Below are 17,095 nucleotides of genomic sequence, written 5' to 3'. Positions count from 1 at the left end.
AGTGCCAGACTGACAGTCCTGGATTCTGAATTTTACCATAGTTTAGGTAAAGTAATGGTACAACCTTCTCTTAGACGAAGGCACGGGGTGGATGAAAGGGCAGTGTTTTGAGTGTCCTGTATTTCTCTTTTTGATGGAATCATGGGAATAATGTAATCTTTGCCTCTGCTAAGTTTACCAAGAAGGATACCTATTGTAGCTGATTTGTGCTGTGATTTGGACTTAGTTTAAAAAACAAAAACAAAAACAAAAAAAAACCTCTGCTACTGTAAGAACATTATCAGTTTAGCCAAAGGGATTAAGGATGAGGGCACTTTCACACTTTTGCACACTACTTTGAAGCTTCATTAGTAATAAAATAGAAGACTTGCCAAGACTTTCACAGGTCCTTTAGGGAAGGGGGCTGGAAGTGTGAGGGTTGCAGCAGTCAGGGCAGGGTCTTGGGGATGTGGAGAACTCAAGACAGGAGCTAGGGGAGAGGGAGGGTATGAGTGAGGGTTGGGGATTAAGGAGGATCTTAGGGCAAGGGGTGGGGGTGCAGCAGTCAGGGCAGAGGGTGAGGAGGGGGTTGAGGTAGGTGTGGCTGCTTGTTTCTCCTTGGGGACAGACAAGGGCAGCAGGCACAGTGCACTCCACCCCCTGGCTTGTTCCCAGGGGCCACCCGGGTTATCACCCTCTCCCACCTCTCTCTCCCACCCAGCCCGTCCTAGGGTCTGTCTCCTTCGCAGGGAGGGCCCACTGGACACTCCCTTATTGGTACAGCTGTCCCAGTAGATATGCTAGAGCAGTAGCTTTCAGTTTTTCTCCTGACCCAGTTGAAGAAAATTGTTGATGCCTGTGACCCAACATAATTTGACTAGAGTGTGGACTCTGGAGTGGGGCTGAGAGGGGGCTCTGATTTGGGGGATGGGCCAGGGCTGGACCAGGAAGGGCTCACTTTGAGTGGCTTACCTCTTCCTGGCACCGCAAGCCATGCTGCCCCTAGAAGCAACCAGCAGCAAGTGCAGAGCTAGTGCTCAGGGCAGGAGTAGTGTGCGGAACTCTGTGCACTTTCCCCATCTCCACCTAGGAGTTGGGCCTGCTGCTGGCTGCTTCTGGGGCATAGCGCAGTCTGCGGTGCCAGGACAGGCAGGTAGCCTGCTTTACCAGTGCCCACTGGTAACCTGATCCTCCTGCAGCAATGAGGCCCAGTGCCTGAGATTTCAAAACCCAATAATGGGCCACGACCTATAATTTGAAAAACACTGCTCTGCAGGGGTATGTCTACACTGCATTCCTCTTTCGAGAGAGGAAGGCAAATGCATCTGAGTGAAATTGCAAATGAAGTGCAGATTTGAATTTCCCACACTTCATTTGCATAATCGCGTCCGGGTGCTATTTCAAAAGACCCTATTTCGAAAAAAGAAACGCTATCTGAATGCGGTTATTTTGAAAGAAAACCCTTCTTTAGAAATTCCCTTTACTCCTTATAAAATGAGGTTTAAGGGTAATTTCGAAAGAAGGGGTTTCTTTCAAAATAACTGCATCTAGATAGCATTTCTTTTTTCGAAATAGGGTATTTCAAAATAGCACCCAGACGCGATTTGCAAATGAAGCACGGGAAATTCAAATCTGCACTTCATTTGCCTATCTCCTAGAACTGGAAGGGACCTTGAAAGGTCATCAAGTCCAGTCTCCTGCCTTCAGAGCAGGACCCAAGTACCATCCCTGACAAATTTTTGCCCCAAATCCCTAAATGGCCTCCTCAAGGATTGAATTTACAACCCTGGGTTTAACAGGCCAATGCTCAAACCACTGAGCTGCATTTGCATTCCTCTCTCAAAAGATGAATGCAGTGTGGACATACAAGGATAGCTTTCCCCTGCAGGCTTGGAGCCCCTACTGGCCACTCTCATGTTGCACTGCTTGGAAGAGCAGCCCCTCTCTTTGTATGTTATAGAAAACTGTCCTTTTGCCAGGGCTTTCAGTTTTCCTGGCACAATCAAACTTGCTTTAAGTTATGGAAGAGGAATCTGCATACCAAATTTTGTGGTCCTCACTCCTATAATTTAGGAGGCATTCTTAAACAAACTGACTCGCAGACAGACACGGAGACAGACACACACTAATAGATAGATAGATAGATTCCTTCTGAGCTTTCCTAAGACTTGCATACAACCATTTACAGTGCCCAATCCCAAACCACAGAATTGCTAGAGTACTTAGCTAGGGAAATAATCTGAAGGGAAGGAATCCTGTTTGAAGAGTGGTAGCAGAGCTGTTTTATGGCCACAAATGCATCCTTGGAGTGCAGCAGTCCCTGAGCTGATAAGCTTCCCCTTCCTTAGATACCAGACCATTTGTTGTTTTTTAAGTTTATCTCAGATACAATGACAGATACAATCCATCTCCCCTACTGACTGATTTCTGAGTGGCTAAACCAAATGTCAGGTATGGATGCAAGATGATACTTCTTGATCATCAGCAGCTAAAACTTCTAGAGCAACTACCTTCCTCCCCTCTTCCCCACCCCACCCCACCCCACCCCACCACCCACTTTCTCTGGGTCTCATTTGATCATCTTTGTCAAGTTACTCCCATATAGGGGAGCAGAAACAGAGTTGTCACTTGCTAGGATCAAGGAGTCTCTGGAAAACATGGCTCCTGCATGAGTTATGCTGTTAGGAACTACAACCTTAGAGAATGTGAGATCCATGATTCAGCAAAGGAAGCTGCACAAGTTACTAGTCTACATGAAATAGCTTTCAAAGCTTTGCCTTGCAAGTGAAAAAGGAATGTCCTAGAGAAAATCTGTTATGGAGCTGGACTGGTTCTTCCCATTCACACTCCTTCCAACCTCAGTTAAATTAATAGGGGTCTCACAGAATATTCTGTTTGAGGCAGAATATTGCCCAACATGATGCTGTGTGAAAGCTGGTGCCCCTCATACTGACTCTTCTCTACAATATTACTAGGGCAAGATTAGAAGATACAGTATTTCTGATCAGCTCCCAAAATACTGACAGAGCAGAAACAAATCTTCTCATTCTATTTCATTCAATCTGGGAAACTCTGAACATACCTGCCATCTAATGTAACCTGGTACATTAAAAATCAAACACTCTGCAGCAGTATTTTGGTCAGAGATAAGTGTCCTTTCGGAGCAGCATGAACACACACACTTGGGCTACGTCTACACTGGTGCATTCTCACGCAAAAACTCTTTGCGGAAGAGTTCTTCTGCAAAAACTCTTCCAGGAAAGAGCGTCTACACTGGCATGTGCTTTTGCACAAGAGATGTGCTTTTGCACAAGAGCATCCATGCTAGTGTAGACGCTCTCTTGCGCAAGAAAGTTCTGATGGCCATTTTAACCATAGGGCTTTCTTGTGCAAGAATTCCTGTTGCCTGTCTACACTGGCCTCTTCTGGAAGAGCTCTTGTGCAAGAGGGCTTATTCCTGAGCGGGAGCGTCAGAGTTCTGGCACAAGCAGCCCTGATTTTATACATTAGAACGTCAGTTTACTTGCGCAAGAACATGCGGCTAGTGTACACAGGCAGCAAGTTTTTGCGCAAGAGTGGCTGCTTTTGCGTGAGATCGTGCCAGTGTAGACATAGCTTCGTGGTGTTGTAATACTAGGAACCTCAGCTTTATGGCAACTCGCTATTTCATTTTTTTTTAATAAAAAAACAAACAAAAAAACTTTGCAGCATAGGGTGCTCATCCCACTTAGAACACTTTTTATACGGGTGTCACAGGACAGGTCATCTCCCAAGCCCCCACTCACTGGCCTGAAATTGCTGTGTAAGCACCCTCTCTTGGTTTCTGTTCTTCACAACTCCTTAAGAATTTCACACACAAACTTTTTTTTTTCAGCAGTACCCCCATTTCCTATAGCAATATTTATCAGCATAGAATATGCAAAACAGAAAGTCTTAAATTCTATCAAGATTCTGCTCCTAATTTGCTCTCCGGAGTTATTCTTGGCCTTCATTATCTTTTTGCTAAATAAACACTAGTGGGTGCGTCTAGACTGGCAAGATTTTGCGCAAAAGCAATTGCACAAAAAAGCCCCGGTGGATAAAATGGCATCTAGACTGGCAACGGATGCGTTTGCGCAAAAGCACTTTTTGTGCAAAAGCATCTGTGCCAATCTAGACGCGCTTTTGCGGAAATACTTTTAACGGAAAAGCTTTTCCGTTAAAAGTATTTCCGCAAAATCATGCTAGTCTAGACGCAGCCTACAGGTTTTCTTCTGGGCTGTGTCTACATTGGCACCCTTTTCCGTAAAAGGGATGCTAATGAGACATTTTGGAATTGCAAATGCCGCGGGGGATTTAAATATCCCCCGCGGCATTTGCATGAACATGGCTGCCGCTTTTTTCCGGCTCGGGATTTTGCCGGAGAAAAGCACCAGTCTAGACGGGATCTTGCGGAAAATTAACCCTTTTCCGGAAGATCCCTTATTCCTACTTGAAAGGGTGCCAATGTAGACACAGTCCTGGGCTACGTCTACACTGGCCCCTTTTCCGGAAGGGGCATGTAAATTTCACCAGTCGTAGTAGGGAAATGCGCGGGGGATTTAAATATCCCCCGCGGCATTTAAATAAAAATGTCCGCCGCTTTTTTCCGGCTTTTAAAAAAGCCGGAAAAGAGCGTCTACACTGGCCCCGATCCTCCGGAAAAAGTGCCCTTTTCCGGAGGGTCTTATTCCTACTTCAAAGTGAATAAGACTTCAAAGTAGGAATAAGACCCTCCGGAAAAGGGCACTTTTTCCGGAGGATCGGGGCCAGTGTAGACGCTCTTTTCCGGCTTTTTTAAAAGCCGGAAAAGCGGCGGACATTTTTATTTAAATGCCGCGGGGGATATTTAAATCCCCCGCGCATTTCCCTACTACGACTCGTGAAATTTACATGCCCCTTCCGGAAAAGGGGCCAGTGTAGACGAGCCCCTGGAGTCTACCTACACCCAGCTTTTCTTTCAAAGTATCCTCTCTCTGTAGCTTCCCACTATTCTTTGTAGGAGACACCTGTCCTCTGTACTCAGCTGGTTCTACTAATTAAACCTCACCTCATCATAGATGTGGCAGGCATGGATAATTACGTAGGACTGGCCAGCTCCTCGCCCCCAGCTTTTAAAGAGGCAGTCAACCCCATTACAATGGGAGAAATTTAGATAGAGAGGTTAATGACAAATCTTGCAACCTGATCATCTTCTCCAAAAGCTTATTAAGAAGGATCAATGATAGTTTCTCTGAAAACATACACTTTGTGCAGTGGAGGTCAAAAAGCATATAGAATGTTAGGAGTCATTAAAAAGGGAATAGATAATAAGACAGAGAATATCTTATTGCCTCTATATAAAACGATGGTACGCTCACATCTTACATACTGCGTACAGATGTGGTCGCCTCATCTCAAAAGGATATCTGGGCATTGAAAAAGGTTCAGAAAAGGGCAACAAAATGATTAGGGGTTTGGAACGGGTCCCGTATGAAGACAGATTTAAAAGACTTGGACTTTTCAGCTTGGAAAAGAGGCTATGATAGAGGCCTATAAAATGATGACTGGTACGAAAAAAGTGAATAAGGAAAAGTTATTTACTTATTCCCACAATATAAGAACTAGGGGTCACCAAATGAAATTAATAGGTAGCAGGTTTAAAAGAAACAAAAGGAAGTTTTTCTTTACTCAGCACATAGTCAACCTGTGGAACGCCTTGCTAAAGGATGTAGTGAATGCTAGAACTTTAACAGGGTTCAAAAAAGAACAAGATAAATTTATGCAGGTAAGATCCATTAATGACTATTAGACAGGATGGGTAGGAATGGTATCCCTAGCCTCTGTTTCTCTGGAGATGGGTGACAGGGGAGGGATCATGTGAGGGATTACCTGTTGTGATACCTCCCTCTGGGGTGTCTGGTATTGGCCATTGTCAGCAGACAGGATACTGGGCTAGATGGACCTTGGGTCTGATCCAGTATGGCTGTTCTTATGTTCTTATGGTATTGGCTTCCACTTCTGAGGGAAGCAAGAAATGAGAAACCCAGAAACATCACGTGACCCTGTTCAGAACAATGTGCTGTGAGTGATGGCACAGAACACTCCTTCCCTTCAATCCAGCAGTTAACAGAGAGCAAGTGCTTGTAAATTGCAAAACACAATTCTGATTGGGAGTGTGGATATTGTCATAATACTTTATTATTATGATGAAAGCCAGTTAGAGCCATTCCTGAAACATTGGAAGGATGGCTCTATTCCATTTTCATAAAATTTCTACTAGCTCATTGACTAATAATGAGGCCATTATCCAACTGTATTAGTTTGTTCTGAGGTTTTTTTAATTAAAGGGACCATGTCAGATTAGATTTAGTCCCAGTTAATAAAAAACTCTAAACTTTTACAGAGCTTCAAATTATGAAACATTTTCATAGCTTTTTAATATTCCAAACAAAACAGTATTTTTAAATTAATTAACTAGAAACAAAAGCTAATTCACAAGTTTATAATCACAAGTCAAGGTAAAAGGAATGCATGTTTTAAACAATGAAATATAAATAATTTAATACTTTAGATTATTAAAAGTGAAAATAATATTAGTAACATAGTCATGGAACCAAAATAAAACATTTTAAAATACTGAGCCAAATTGCGGTATTTAGCTAGTGGAATATGGAATGCAGTTGTATTTACTTGGAACAAGCTAGGGGAAGACTGTGACTTTACTAAACATAGGTACATAAGGGTAGCAAGCGCACTGCACCTTCCCTTTGGATAGTATTAGCTGATGCCACAGCCAGCTCTGATAATCAGTACCTACCTTTAGCACTAATTGCACTACCACAATTGCAGAGAGAGACTCCTTGCATTCTAGAGTGCAGTGATTTTTCCCAAGCCTTTGCCCACAAAGGCATCTCCCTTTGACTGGCTTTTCAAGATGAATAAAGGCAGTAACATTTGAATGTAGTCTTTGAGGCAATGTGAATTAAAATATTTTCTGGTTTGTTCTCAGTCTATATTAAAAAAGAGATAATCATCTCATTTGCTTTTTGACAGCAGTTTCGCACTGGGCAGACATTTCTATAGAGCTACCCATGGATGGTGCCTTGCTCTTTTCCCAAAAACATTAAATTAAATTAGAAACCCAGCAGTGTCTGTGAGTTGTGAAAATCTTTCTTTCAGTGTCAGAAGTGGAAGTGGGCTTGTATGGAATACCAGTAAGAAGTGGCTTTAATGTTGCTGCCTTTCTTCCACTCTCCCCCTGTCCCAGGCTGCTCACTAAGGTGGGCATAAGGGGCAGCAACTTTAAAGTGCTTGCCCTGGCAGCACTGCTGGACCCAACTGGGAAAAATGACTGGGGGGAGGGAGGGAGAGAACCTTATAACCAGGGCTCGACAAATAATACAATCTACTCGCCTGGGACAAGTAGATTGTAACCCGGAAGAGCTGGGTTCGGGTGATTGCCAGACAGCGCAGCTGGCGAGCAGGGCTCGCCACGGTTCAGCGAGCCCTGCTTATAACAATCTTCAAATGTGTTAAGAGCTGTTAGAAATAGGACAAATCAAATGCTTTCCACCTCCACTGAAGGTAGGACTAGGGATGTTAAAAATAATGTAATATGGTAACTCTGTAACCACTAAAAATATCAGTAGTTACACATGCTGTGGGCTCTGTAGTATAAAGCTCAGCTTTATACTGCAGAGGTTGTAGCGAAGCCTCCTTTCTGGGCCGGCACCTGCTGGCCTGGATCCTTGGGAGGAACCAGCAGCTCTTGCCTACCGGGCTCCCAGGGAGAGGGGCTTTGCTGCAGCAGAAAAGGGGACATGACCCTCAGGGGATGCGACCTGGGGGAATTACTGTAGGCGTGGTCCAGAGCCACTTCATAAATTTCTAAAGTGGTCCCCTTTTAAAAATTATTGCCCACCTCTGGTGTAGTCATACTCTAAGCTTGTACCTGTTACACCTTTTGAACAGTCATTTCTGTAGTGTTAGCACAATTTTCCTCGCACTAGTTGGACAGTATTCTATTTAAGTATGAGACCATCTGATCTTGCAGGATAAGTGGTACTATCTTCTTTAGATATGTACAACTCTCACTAATGTTAACAGGAAATGTATTCATAACAAAGAAGAAACCTATGGAATTCACATTTTCACCAATAATTTTGATTGGACTGTGATGGAATGGAGTTCACCCAGGTTCTATTCCTGGGCGTGGCCCTGCACCTTGGTGTACCCCTTTCAGTCAGGTATAGCACCACAGGTGAGTCCTACCTCACTTCCTTTTTGCTTGTCCCGTTCTCCTTGCTCATTCCCAGTTGAAGGAAGAGGAAAGCTTCTAAGTTCCTGGCCTCTGACCCTTTAAGAAACAGTAACATTTCTCAGGTCCTTGTATATATAATTAGACCTTTCAGACTGTTAAATGGCCATGCAACAGGGAGGGCTGACCACTAGATCTTATTGCCCTATCACATGCATGCCAATCCATGGGATTAATTTGAAATAGAATGCTCTAACAAGTATATTTTAGATGAAGGTGACCTTAAAGTACACACTTTTCAACACAAACAGATGCATCTACATAATCTGTTACCAGTTTCATGCATTCAGGCACTAAATTGTGAATATAGTTCTTGATATGAAAAAACAGGATGATGGAGAGGAGGACTAAAGGAAATATTTGAAAGAACAAGGTTTAAGTGTTCTAGGTTGTTATTAATCACATGCTGAAATCATGTGGTCTCTCGAAAATACCAACTTATTTACTATGGTTAACTATGACCACCATGTCCCTACTAAGGACTACACTGTATTTCACTTACTTGTAACACAGCACACTTTCCAGTATAAAAAAGGTTGATGAAGCCAGTGGCATTACTCATGTGACTAGAAGCAAGTAGGATTTATATTAGATGGGATATGTCTTCAGTGAAAAGTAAATGAGCCTAGCACAGGTAACAATTATAATGAAGATACAGTGCCATGTGCTTGCATTCTGGGTAACCAGTCTGACAGGAACTCTGGCTACATACTCATGTTGATAGACCCCTATAATACCACTTCTGTTAGCTGGTGTGCATAAAGCTAACATGAATATGGCTACCCATGCTGCTACAATCACATCTTCTCTTTGCAGTGAAGATAGTGAGAGAACCTAACAATAGTTAATCTATGCTACCATCTTGTGGCTACAGTTTAAAAAGCCTTTTTAAATCTACATTATACAAATCAACATTCGCTTAGCAATGAACAGTTACATGCTCTTTAAATAGCAAATTACATGTTTAAAATGGTTCCAGTCAACGATGTAGGAAACTATCTATAAGTCTTGGTTGAAATTTTAAAATGTCACCAAACTGCCCCCCCCCCCCGCCCCCACCCTCAAATCAGGCTTTTGAGGAGGAATGTACTAATGGATGAACATACGGACATAAGAACAGCCATACTGGATCAGACCAACGGTCTATCCAGCCCAGTATCCTGTCTGCCAACAGTGGCCAGTACCAGATGTTCCAGAGGGAGAGGACACAACATTTTTGACTTATTCTCTATCCCTTTTTTAATGATTCCTAACATAATATTTGCTTTTTTGACTGCCCCTGCACACTGAGCAGATGTTTTTAGAGAACTATCCACAGTGACTCCAAAGTGACAGCTTTAGCCCGGAGCCTCAGAAGTCTCACTGCAGTGTGATCCAGGCAGCCGGGCACCGACCGGGTGGAAACTCAGGAGTCCAGGTTCCACTGCTAGCCATGCCCAAGTCTGCTGAGTAACCGGATCCCAGTACTTCCCCAGAGCCACTTGGCCGCTCCTTGCCTAGAAACAGGGAGGAGGCCTCGCCACGCCCGCTCCGTCTGCCGCGCGCTGACTGGCTGGGCGAAGGGAGGGCGGCTCCTATTGGCTGGTAGCTGAGGCGCGCGCAGTGCTGAGCGGGCGGTTGCACGACGGCTTCGCGTGCTGGAGGCGGGAAGGCGCGATGGCTGCGGCGTCGGATGATTCCCACAAGCGACAGCCCCGGGGGCTGCTGTGTGTGGGCTGCTCGCGATGCGGAGCAACTGTCTTCCGAGGTGAGCACTGCGGGCGCTTCTCCCCGCAGCCGGGTCCCCCCGGCTCCCCACTCGCCTCTGCCTCTCTAGTCTGCGCTGGAGTCCCTGGTGTAGCGCCATCCAGCCTGCCCAGTCCCGGCCGCGGGGCCCTGAGAGACACCCCCCTTTAACCGCGAGGCGCTGGGCCGCCCCTTGCTTGGTCCGCGACTCTCGCGTCCCCGTGATGCCAGCCCCGCCCAGGGAAGCGGTGCTGTGGAAGGCTCGGGAAAGTGCCCCTGCTCGTGGCCTGGCATGTCCCTCCCCCTCTGAGCCGTTAATAGTCCGCACCCGCTTTTGCTGGTGACGTGTGCTGCTGTGGGAGGGCTGCGTGATCCGGCTTGCGCCTTGTGAATGGGCGGCTCCCACTTACCCTGAGAGACTGGCCCTTCTGCCCCCGGCCACACTGAGACCAGTATCGGACGAGGGTGTAAAGGGATGAAGGTCCAATGAAAAGAAACAAAACCTGGAGTTGGTAGATATGAGACTAAATGCGGATGTGCTCAGTACTTACAATGGTTTCAGAGGGTTTCATGTTAGTCTGAAACTGGAAAAACTTAAAAGACCAACAAATAGTCTAGCAGCACCTTAGAGATGAACAAAACATATAGATGTTATCCTGCGCTTTCAGATGAAGAAGTGGGTTGTGCCCAGGAAAGCCCATGATACCATCAACATTTTTTGTTAGTCTCTAAAGTGTTGCTAGACTATTCCTTGTTTAATTTTTTCTGTTTAGAATGGGTGTACCAATTTGTGGTGATGATTTATGGTAGGCAGCTTTAAAATGCCTCACTTTGTTATGTGAGTGCCATTCATGTCCAAATGCAGTGGTACAGGAGAAAATGTGTGATACCTAGCTTAAAGCACTGGATGTAACTACTTTGTGAACAAACACTCTAGCCATTCATACGGTGAGGCTTTTCCAATCAATGTAGTTTAACATTTTGCATTAAAATGGGCTTTTTATGTTAAAAGGGAAGGGGTTGGTAGCCTCTCCAGAAAGGAACCCTTGTAGATTAAAAGTCTAAAACTATTCTGAGCACACAGGAGTAATGTTTTAGACCTAAATTATAAACAAACTTTTGTGTGCCAGTTTAATTACTAGAATGATTTTATGCTGAGTTAGCTGAAGTTTGTGGGAACAAACTTCTTATGTTGGTATAAAGTTGTCTTGTGTCTGATTAGTTAGTTTAAATTAGTAATTTTTACAAGCGTATGGCTGACTAGATACTTTTAATGCCTGTATTATAATCATTGCTACTTTTCCTTTGAAATATCCTTGTATTTGTAAAATTTCCTTTCAGTACAATCCAGTGATCATTCATACTTCAGAACAACTGTCTGGAGTCAAGTTAGTTTTATTTGTAGCTTCTGTTGAGCCACGGGGGAAAAAATGCAACTATGAAGAAACTGCTGTTAGTGCTAGGCTATGGGAGGCACAGATCTTTCTGTGTACCAGGCTTTTTCTTAAAGCTTATAAAAATAAAAGGTACTCTCTCGACAATAGCCTGAAACTGTAAAGTTGTGTGCAGTGTTGTTGCACCTATGTTGGTCCACACTGAAACTAAAACTAATAGAGAGACCTGAAGAAGAGTTATGTATTATCTTGAATGTTTGTGTCTTTGACCACAGTTGTTAATCCAATAAAAGATATTAACATCCCCACCCTTTTCTCTCTGTGATTAGGCAGTCCCCGGGTTACGTACAAGATAAGGACTGTAGGTTTGTTCTTAAGTTGAATCTGTATGTAAGTCGGAACTGGCGTCCAGATTCAGCCGCTGCTGAAACTGATCAGTTTCAACAGCGGCTGAATCTGGACGCCAGTTCCGACTTACGTACAGATTCAACTTAAGAACCCCAGGCATCCCCAAGTCAGCTGCTGCTGAAACTGATCAGCGGCTGATTCCAGGAAGCCCGGGGCAGGGGCTTCCTGTAGTCAGCCACTGGTCAGTTTCAGCAGCGGCTGACTTGGGGACGCCTGGGGCAGAGCAGCTGGGGTGCTGCTGGGTTGGTCCAGTAGCGCTGCCGCTCCTCGGCGCTACTGGACCAACCCAGCAGCACTCAAGCTGCTCTGCCCCAGGCTTCCTGATTCAGCTGCTGCTGAAACTGACCAGCAGTGGCTGAATCAGGACGCCTGGGGCAGAGCAGCTGGGGTGCTGCCGGGTTGGTCCCGTAGCGCCCAGAGCGGCGCTACGGGACCAACCGGCAGCGCCCCAGCTGCTGTACCACAGGCATCCGGAGCAAAGCCGTGGAGCACGGGGGCAGAGGGCCCGCGTGCTCTGCGGCTTTGCTCTGCTTTGCTCCCCATCTCCCTGGTCTGCAGACTAGGGGGACGGGGAGCAAAGCGGCGGAACACGCAGGCAGCAGACAGCCCAGACGCGTCTGGGCTGTCCGCTGCCCGCGTGCTCTGCGGCTTTGCTCTGCTTTGCTCCCCATCTCCCTGGTCTGCTTTGCTCCCCGTCTCCCGTGTGCTCCGCCGCTTTGCTTCCTCTCCCTGGTCTGCTGGAGACCAGGGAGATGGGCCCCGTTCGTAACTGTGGATCCGACGTAAGTCGGATCCGCGTAACTCGGGGACTGCCTGTATATGGTTATCCTGAAAATGCTGCTGGATTACTTCATCAGCAGACCAATGCTTTTTCAAAAGTGTACTTCAAAAAAGTGACTTACTATATTTAATATTGGTCAAGCAGTAAATCTGGATTTTGCTAATTTTTACTTATAGACTTGATTGCATCAGGAACTCATCATACATTACGGTGTGGACATACCTTCTGTGAATTGTGTTTGTCAGTAACACGAAAGTCAAATATAATAGTATGTCTTGACTGTGAGGTAAGTGTTTGTACCACAAACAGGTCAAGGACCTTTGTAGAATTATTTGCAATTTTAATTAAGCAATGAAAGGAAGCTGGACTCCCCACAGAGAAAGACTGCTCTGGACACTGGCGCAGTATCTGCCTGCGGCCCTGGATTCTCCACAGATAAGAGGGGGCTGCTCCAGACAAGAGCAATCCCTGTCTGCAGCGGACCCTCTCCAGCCCCCTCTGATTTACCAGGTAATTGGAACTGGTAAGCATCATTCATTAAGAGGATTAAGGAAGTTGTTCCATGAAATTGTGGGATAGTTCTGGATAATTCCCAGGCCCTGAGTCAAATGGGGCTGCAGCTACGCTGCAAAGTAATAGGTCTCAAATCTTTGATCTCATCTTGAATCAAGATTTGGACCCCTAGTGCTGTATTGTCCTGAGATACTAGGTCTGGAGCCTGGATTAATGCAATTGTAATATAGTTGCGGGGGGGGGGGGGCTCCTATAATCCCCAAACCCATCCCTATTGGTAGAGGATGGTGGGAGGAGTTCTTACATGGGTCACATGACACGTTTTACTTCTGGTCATGTGTTCATCTTGACCTGGAAGTACTAGCCACAGAAGTGGGACTTCTTGGGATGAGTAGGCAGGGCTTAATGGTTCAGGGGCATGGCTAGCAGTCTCAGGGGGTATGACTAATGTGTCCCTATTTTTGGTTCAGAAAATATGGTCACCATAGCTAAGAGCCTACATCAGGAACTTTGTGCTTCATGTATGTAATGTGTATGTAATGTAATTTCTTTCACAATTCTACTCTCAACCTTTTTTTTTTATTAAGCCTTTAGATTTAGAGTCTAAAGGATTGGCACAGCATGCTCTTTTGGGTAAAATCTAAGGTATAAATTGACCTGGGAATGTGGCTGGCCCTTTGGGATCAGTAAAATTTGTTTGGATTTGGTGAGATTGGTTTTCATAACCTCTCACCTGTGTAAGGAGTGATGCTGGTTGTGGCACAGGTAAAGCTGAAGTGTTTAAAGCAGTGGTTCTCAAACTTTTTGACCTGTGGACCACCTGGCCCAATGCGAACCATTCCATGAACCACCAGTTGCTAATGGAAACTCATAGTTAATTACATAATTACACCCAAGCCATTTTGCTGGTGATGCACTCGAGAGAGTGGTTTAATTTAAATTAAACAGATTAAGCATCTTAACTTTCTTATGTTAGTTTATCAAACTTCATTTTAAATACAGTAAAATACTAATTTATGTCCAACACAAAAGGTTTAGTGTTTTCTTTATTTATGGCAGGGGTGGGGAAACTTTGTGGTTTGAGGGCCACTGATCCACAAAAAAATCAGTTGGGGACCAAAGAAGTGAGAAGCAAAAAAACTCCTCCAAAACCCTCCAACTCTCACTGTTGTGACTCCCAATTGAGTCCCCTCATTTGGTGCTCCATCCCCAATGGGTGAGGGGAAGGGACAAGGAGGACTGAGGTTCAGGGCTTCCCATAGGCCAGATCTACTTTTCTGTGGTTCCAGAGGTAATGGATTTTGTGGACCTCCCTTGGGTCTGGGTCGGGGACAAAAATGAAGGGTTCATTGTGCAGGACAGGGCTGCCAATGAGTGGGATATGGATGGGAGTGCAGGATGTGAGGTCCGCGTGAGAGGTAGGATGCACAAGCAGGCTGTGGGAGTAGGGTGTTTAGTGGCTGAGGGGAGGAACAAGAGCAAGGGAGCATACAGTTTGTGGCTAAGAGGAAGGGTGCAAGAGCAGTAGTGGATGCAGGAGTAGGATGGGGGTAGGTGTCCAGTTGGGGGATGGGCAGGAGCAAGGGAGAGTGCAGGAGGGGGCTTAGGGTAGGGTGTTTGGCAAGGGGGGAGAGTGCAGGCGCAAGGGAGGGTGCAGGCAAAGGCTGGAGGGAGAGTGTCTGGCCTGGAGGGAGGATGCAGTGCAAGGGTGGCAATAATTTTTGTTTTGTGGCCACTCCAGGGAATTGGTAAGTGATGGAGAGCTGCACTTTTCCATTATTAATGGAGGAGGTGCTGGGGTCTGGGATGGAGGTTGGGTGCAGAAGGGAACTTGGGTAAGGGATTGGGATGTGGGATCTGGGAGGGAGTCTGGGTGAAGGAGGGGATTGTACCCTGGGGCAACGGAGTGGGATCAAGAGGGGGTCCAGGGACTGGGGGGAGGGGAGGGAACGATCTGGGTTGTGACTTGGGACAGGGGATTGGGATGCAGAGTCTGGGAGGGGTATAGGTGCAGGAGAGGATTCTGGCCCAGGGGAAGGGTGTAGGAGGAGGGAGTGCAGGATGTAGGAGGACATTGGGACCTGGGGCAGGAATGCAGGACAAGGTGTAGTGTCTGGGAGGAGGTTGTAACCTAGGGCAGGAGTGCAGGAGGGGATTCAGGGATTTTGGCTGTAACCAGGGATAGTGGATTGGGGTGCAAGGCCTGAGAGGGAATTGTGATATGATGTGGGACATTCGAGGAGATGCAGTGTCTGGGAAGGTCTGTGGGCCTGGAGCAGAGGTGTAGAAGGTTTGGATTACATGAGGTAAAAGGGCAGAGGTTTGGAGGAGTGAGGGGCTTACTCTGGCTAGGAGACTGTACCTGGCTCCCAGCCATCAGCCTAGCAGGTTCCTTAGCCAGGGTCTCTGCCTTCCAGCCCCTGTATCTGCTCAGGGGAGCTGCAAGAGTTGTGTTTACTGCTTTGAACTAAATGCTGTAAATGGGGGAGGGTTGAAGGAGGAGGGGCATTTTCCATGCTGCCTATCCTGCAAGCAGGCAGCTGGTATTGGCCAACACCAACCAATGGGAGCTACTGCGGGTGGGGGCAGCATGAGAAGTCTGTCTCCCCTCCCTCCAGGTGCTCCACGATCAGAAACATAAACACACATGTGGCCCTGCAGCCGGCTTTCTTGAGTTGGACCAGCCAGGGGTGGGGCAAGCAGGAGGCTGGCAGAGGCTCTCACAGGCTGGATCTGGCCCACAGATTATCTTTTTCCCAGCCCTGCTGTAGGAGCAAGCTGCGGGTGTCGGGTCTTTGCAGGGTGGGGCTGAGGGGGCTTGGAGTGCAAGGTCTAGGCATGGGGGAGCTGCTTACCTGGCTCTGCACCCTTGTGGGTCCCAATATGGTCTCCTGCAACTCCAGCCAATGAAAGTGTCAGTGAAAGCATGTCATTACACTGGTGTTCTCCCAGTAATCAAGGTGGGAGGGAGATGAGAAACGTTGCATGGAACACACTTTGGGGCCTCTCTCCCTCCTTCGCTCCCGTGGGGAAAGCTCTTAATTATGCTGCTGTCTTGGGTTGGTGCTTTCTTCACACTTTCTCTTCCCCTTCTCCTCCCTGCAGGGAAAGCCCCCTCCCTGTGGGATGGAGGGATTAGCTTGAACTGCAAAGCACCTGGGAGACCACACTTTGAGAACCATTGATCTAAGGAACCTACTTGTGTGATTTCTTGCTGACGAGAGTGGCAGCTGAAGTTCTCTTTGTGACTGGCTTGATGCCTTATAGCGGAGGACCCCCAGTCTTGTTTCTAAGCAGTTTGCCCTGATTTGACCTTCTCAGTAGTGCCCCCAGACAGCTGTTATATTACAGCCTACTCTAAGTATATGTCTACACTGCAACTGGAGGCATGCCTTTCAGCCTAGGTAGAGACATGCTAACTCTTCTCAAGCTAATGTGCTAAAATCTTGAGCAGTATGATCATTACAATCTGGGCAGCAGCTTGAGTTAGCAGTCTGAATAAAGGCTCGCCTGCCCTCCTGTGTTTGAGGTGGCTAGCTCATGCTGTACTGCATGCTGTAATGACCATGCCGAGAGAAACCAGGAAATTCAGCAGTAGGACAGATGCTTCCTGTTTACTTCTCATATACAATAGTCTTCTTTTATTCATTTATTTCTTAAATTCTGTAGTTATCAGTATCTAAAAAATGTTATCTGAGTTAGTACAGGTTTGATGTTCTTGGTCTGGCAATCTCAGGACCTGACAAGTCCTGAACTAGGGAAGCTACTGAACCTGGGGAAGTCAATGCTGGGCCCTCTGCTGCTGCCAGAGCAGGCCCTGCTGCCTGCAGCAGCAGAGGGGCTGACATGAAGCGAGCAGGGACTGGGGGAAGGGTATTCAGGGGAAGAGGCAAGTTGACTGCAAAGCTCCAGGAGCTCAGCCCCTGGCTGCAGTGCTTCACAGCTACCCTTCCTGCTCCTTTTTCCCCGAGAGAGGTT

At 46.4% G+C, this 17,095-nt stretch overlaps 1 protein-coding gene across 2 annotated transcripts in view; it reads left to right on the top strand.

Annotated features, from left to right (window-relative positions):
* Positions 1–9,811: 9,811 nt before the first annotated feature.
* The window catches only part of RNF17 (ring finger protein 17), a 218,453-nt gene continuing 211,169 nt past the window's right edge, over positions 9,812–17,095 (top strand). For both annotated transcript variants that reach the window (XM_089775614.1, XM_089775613.1), the window contains exons 1-2: positions 9,812–10,043; positions 12,781–12,890. In XM_089775614.1, the coding sequence (XP_089631740.1) occupies positions 9,953–10,043; positions 12,781–12,890 (201 nt within the window). In that variant the 5' untranslated portion in view covers positions 9,812–9,952. The remainder of the gene's footprint in view (positions 10,044–12,780; positions 12,891–17,095) is intronic.

This window comes from Pelodiscus sinensis, chromosome 1 (genome assembly GCF_052426305.1).
Source record: "Pelodiscus sinensis isolate ZL-2025 chromosome 1, ASM5242630v1, whole genome shotgun sequence".
Classification (NCBI taxonomy): Eukaryota; Metazoa; Chordata; order Testudines; family Trionychidae; genus Pelodiscus; species Pelodiscus sinensis.
Note: the sequence above shows the minus strand (reverse complement) of the source record. Positions and strands in the feature narration are given on the sequence as shown.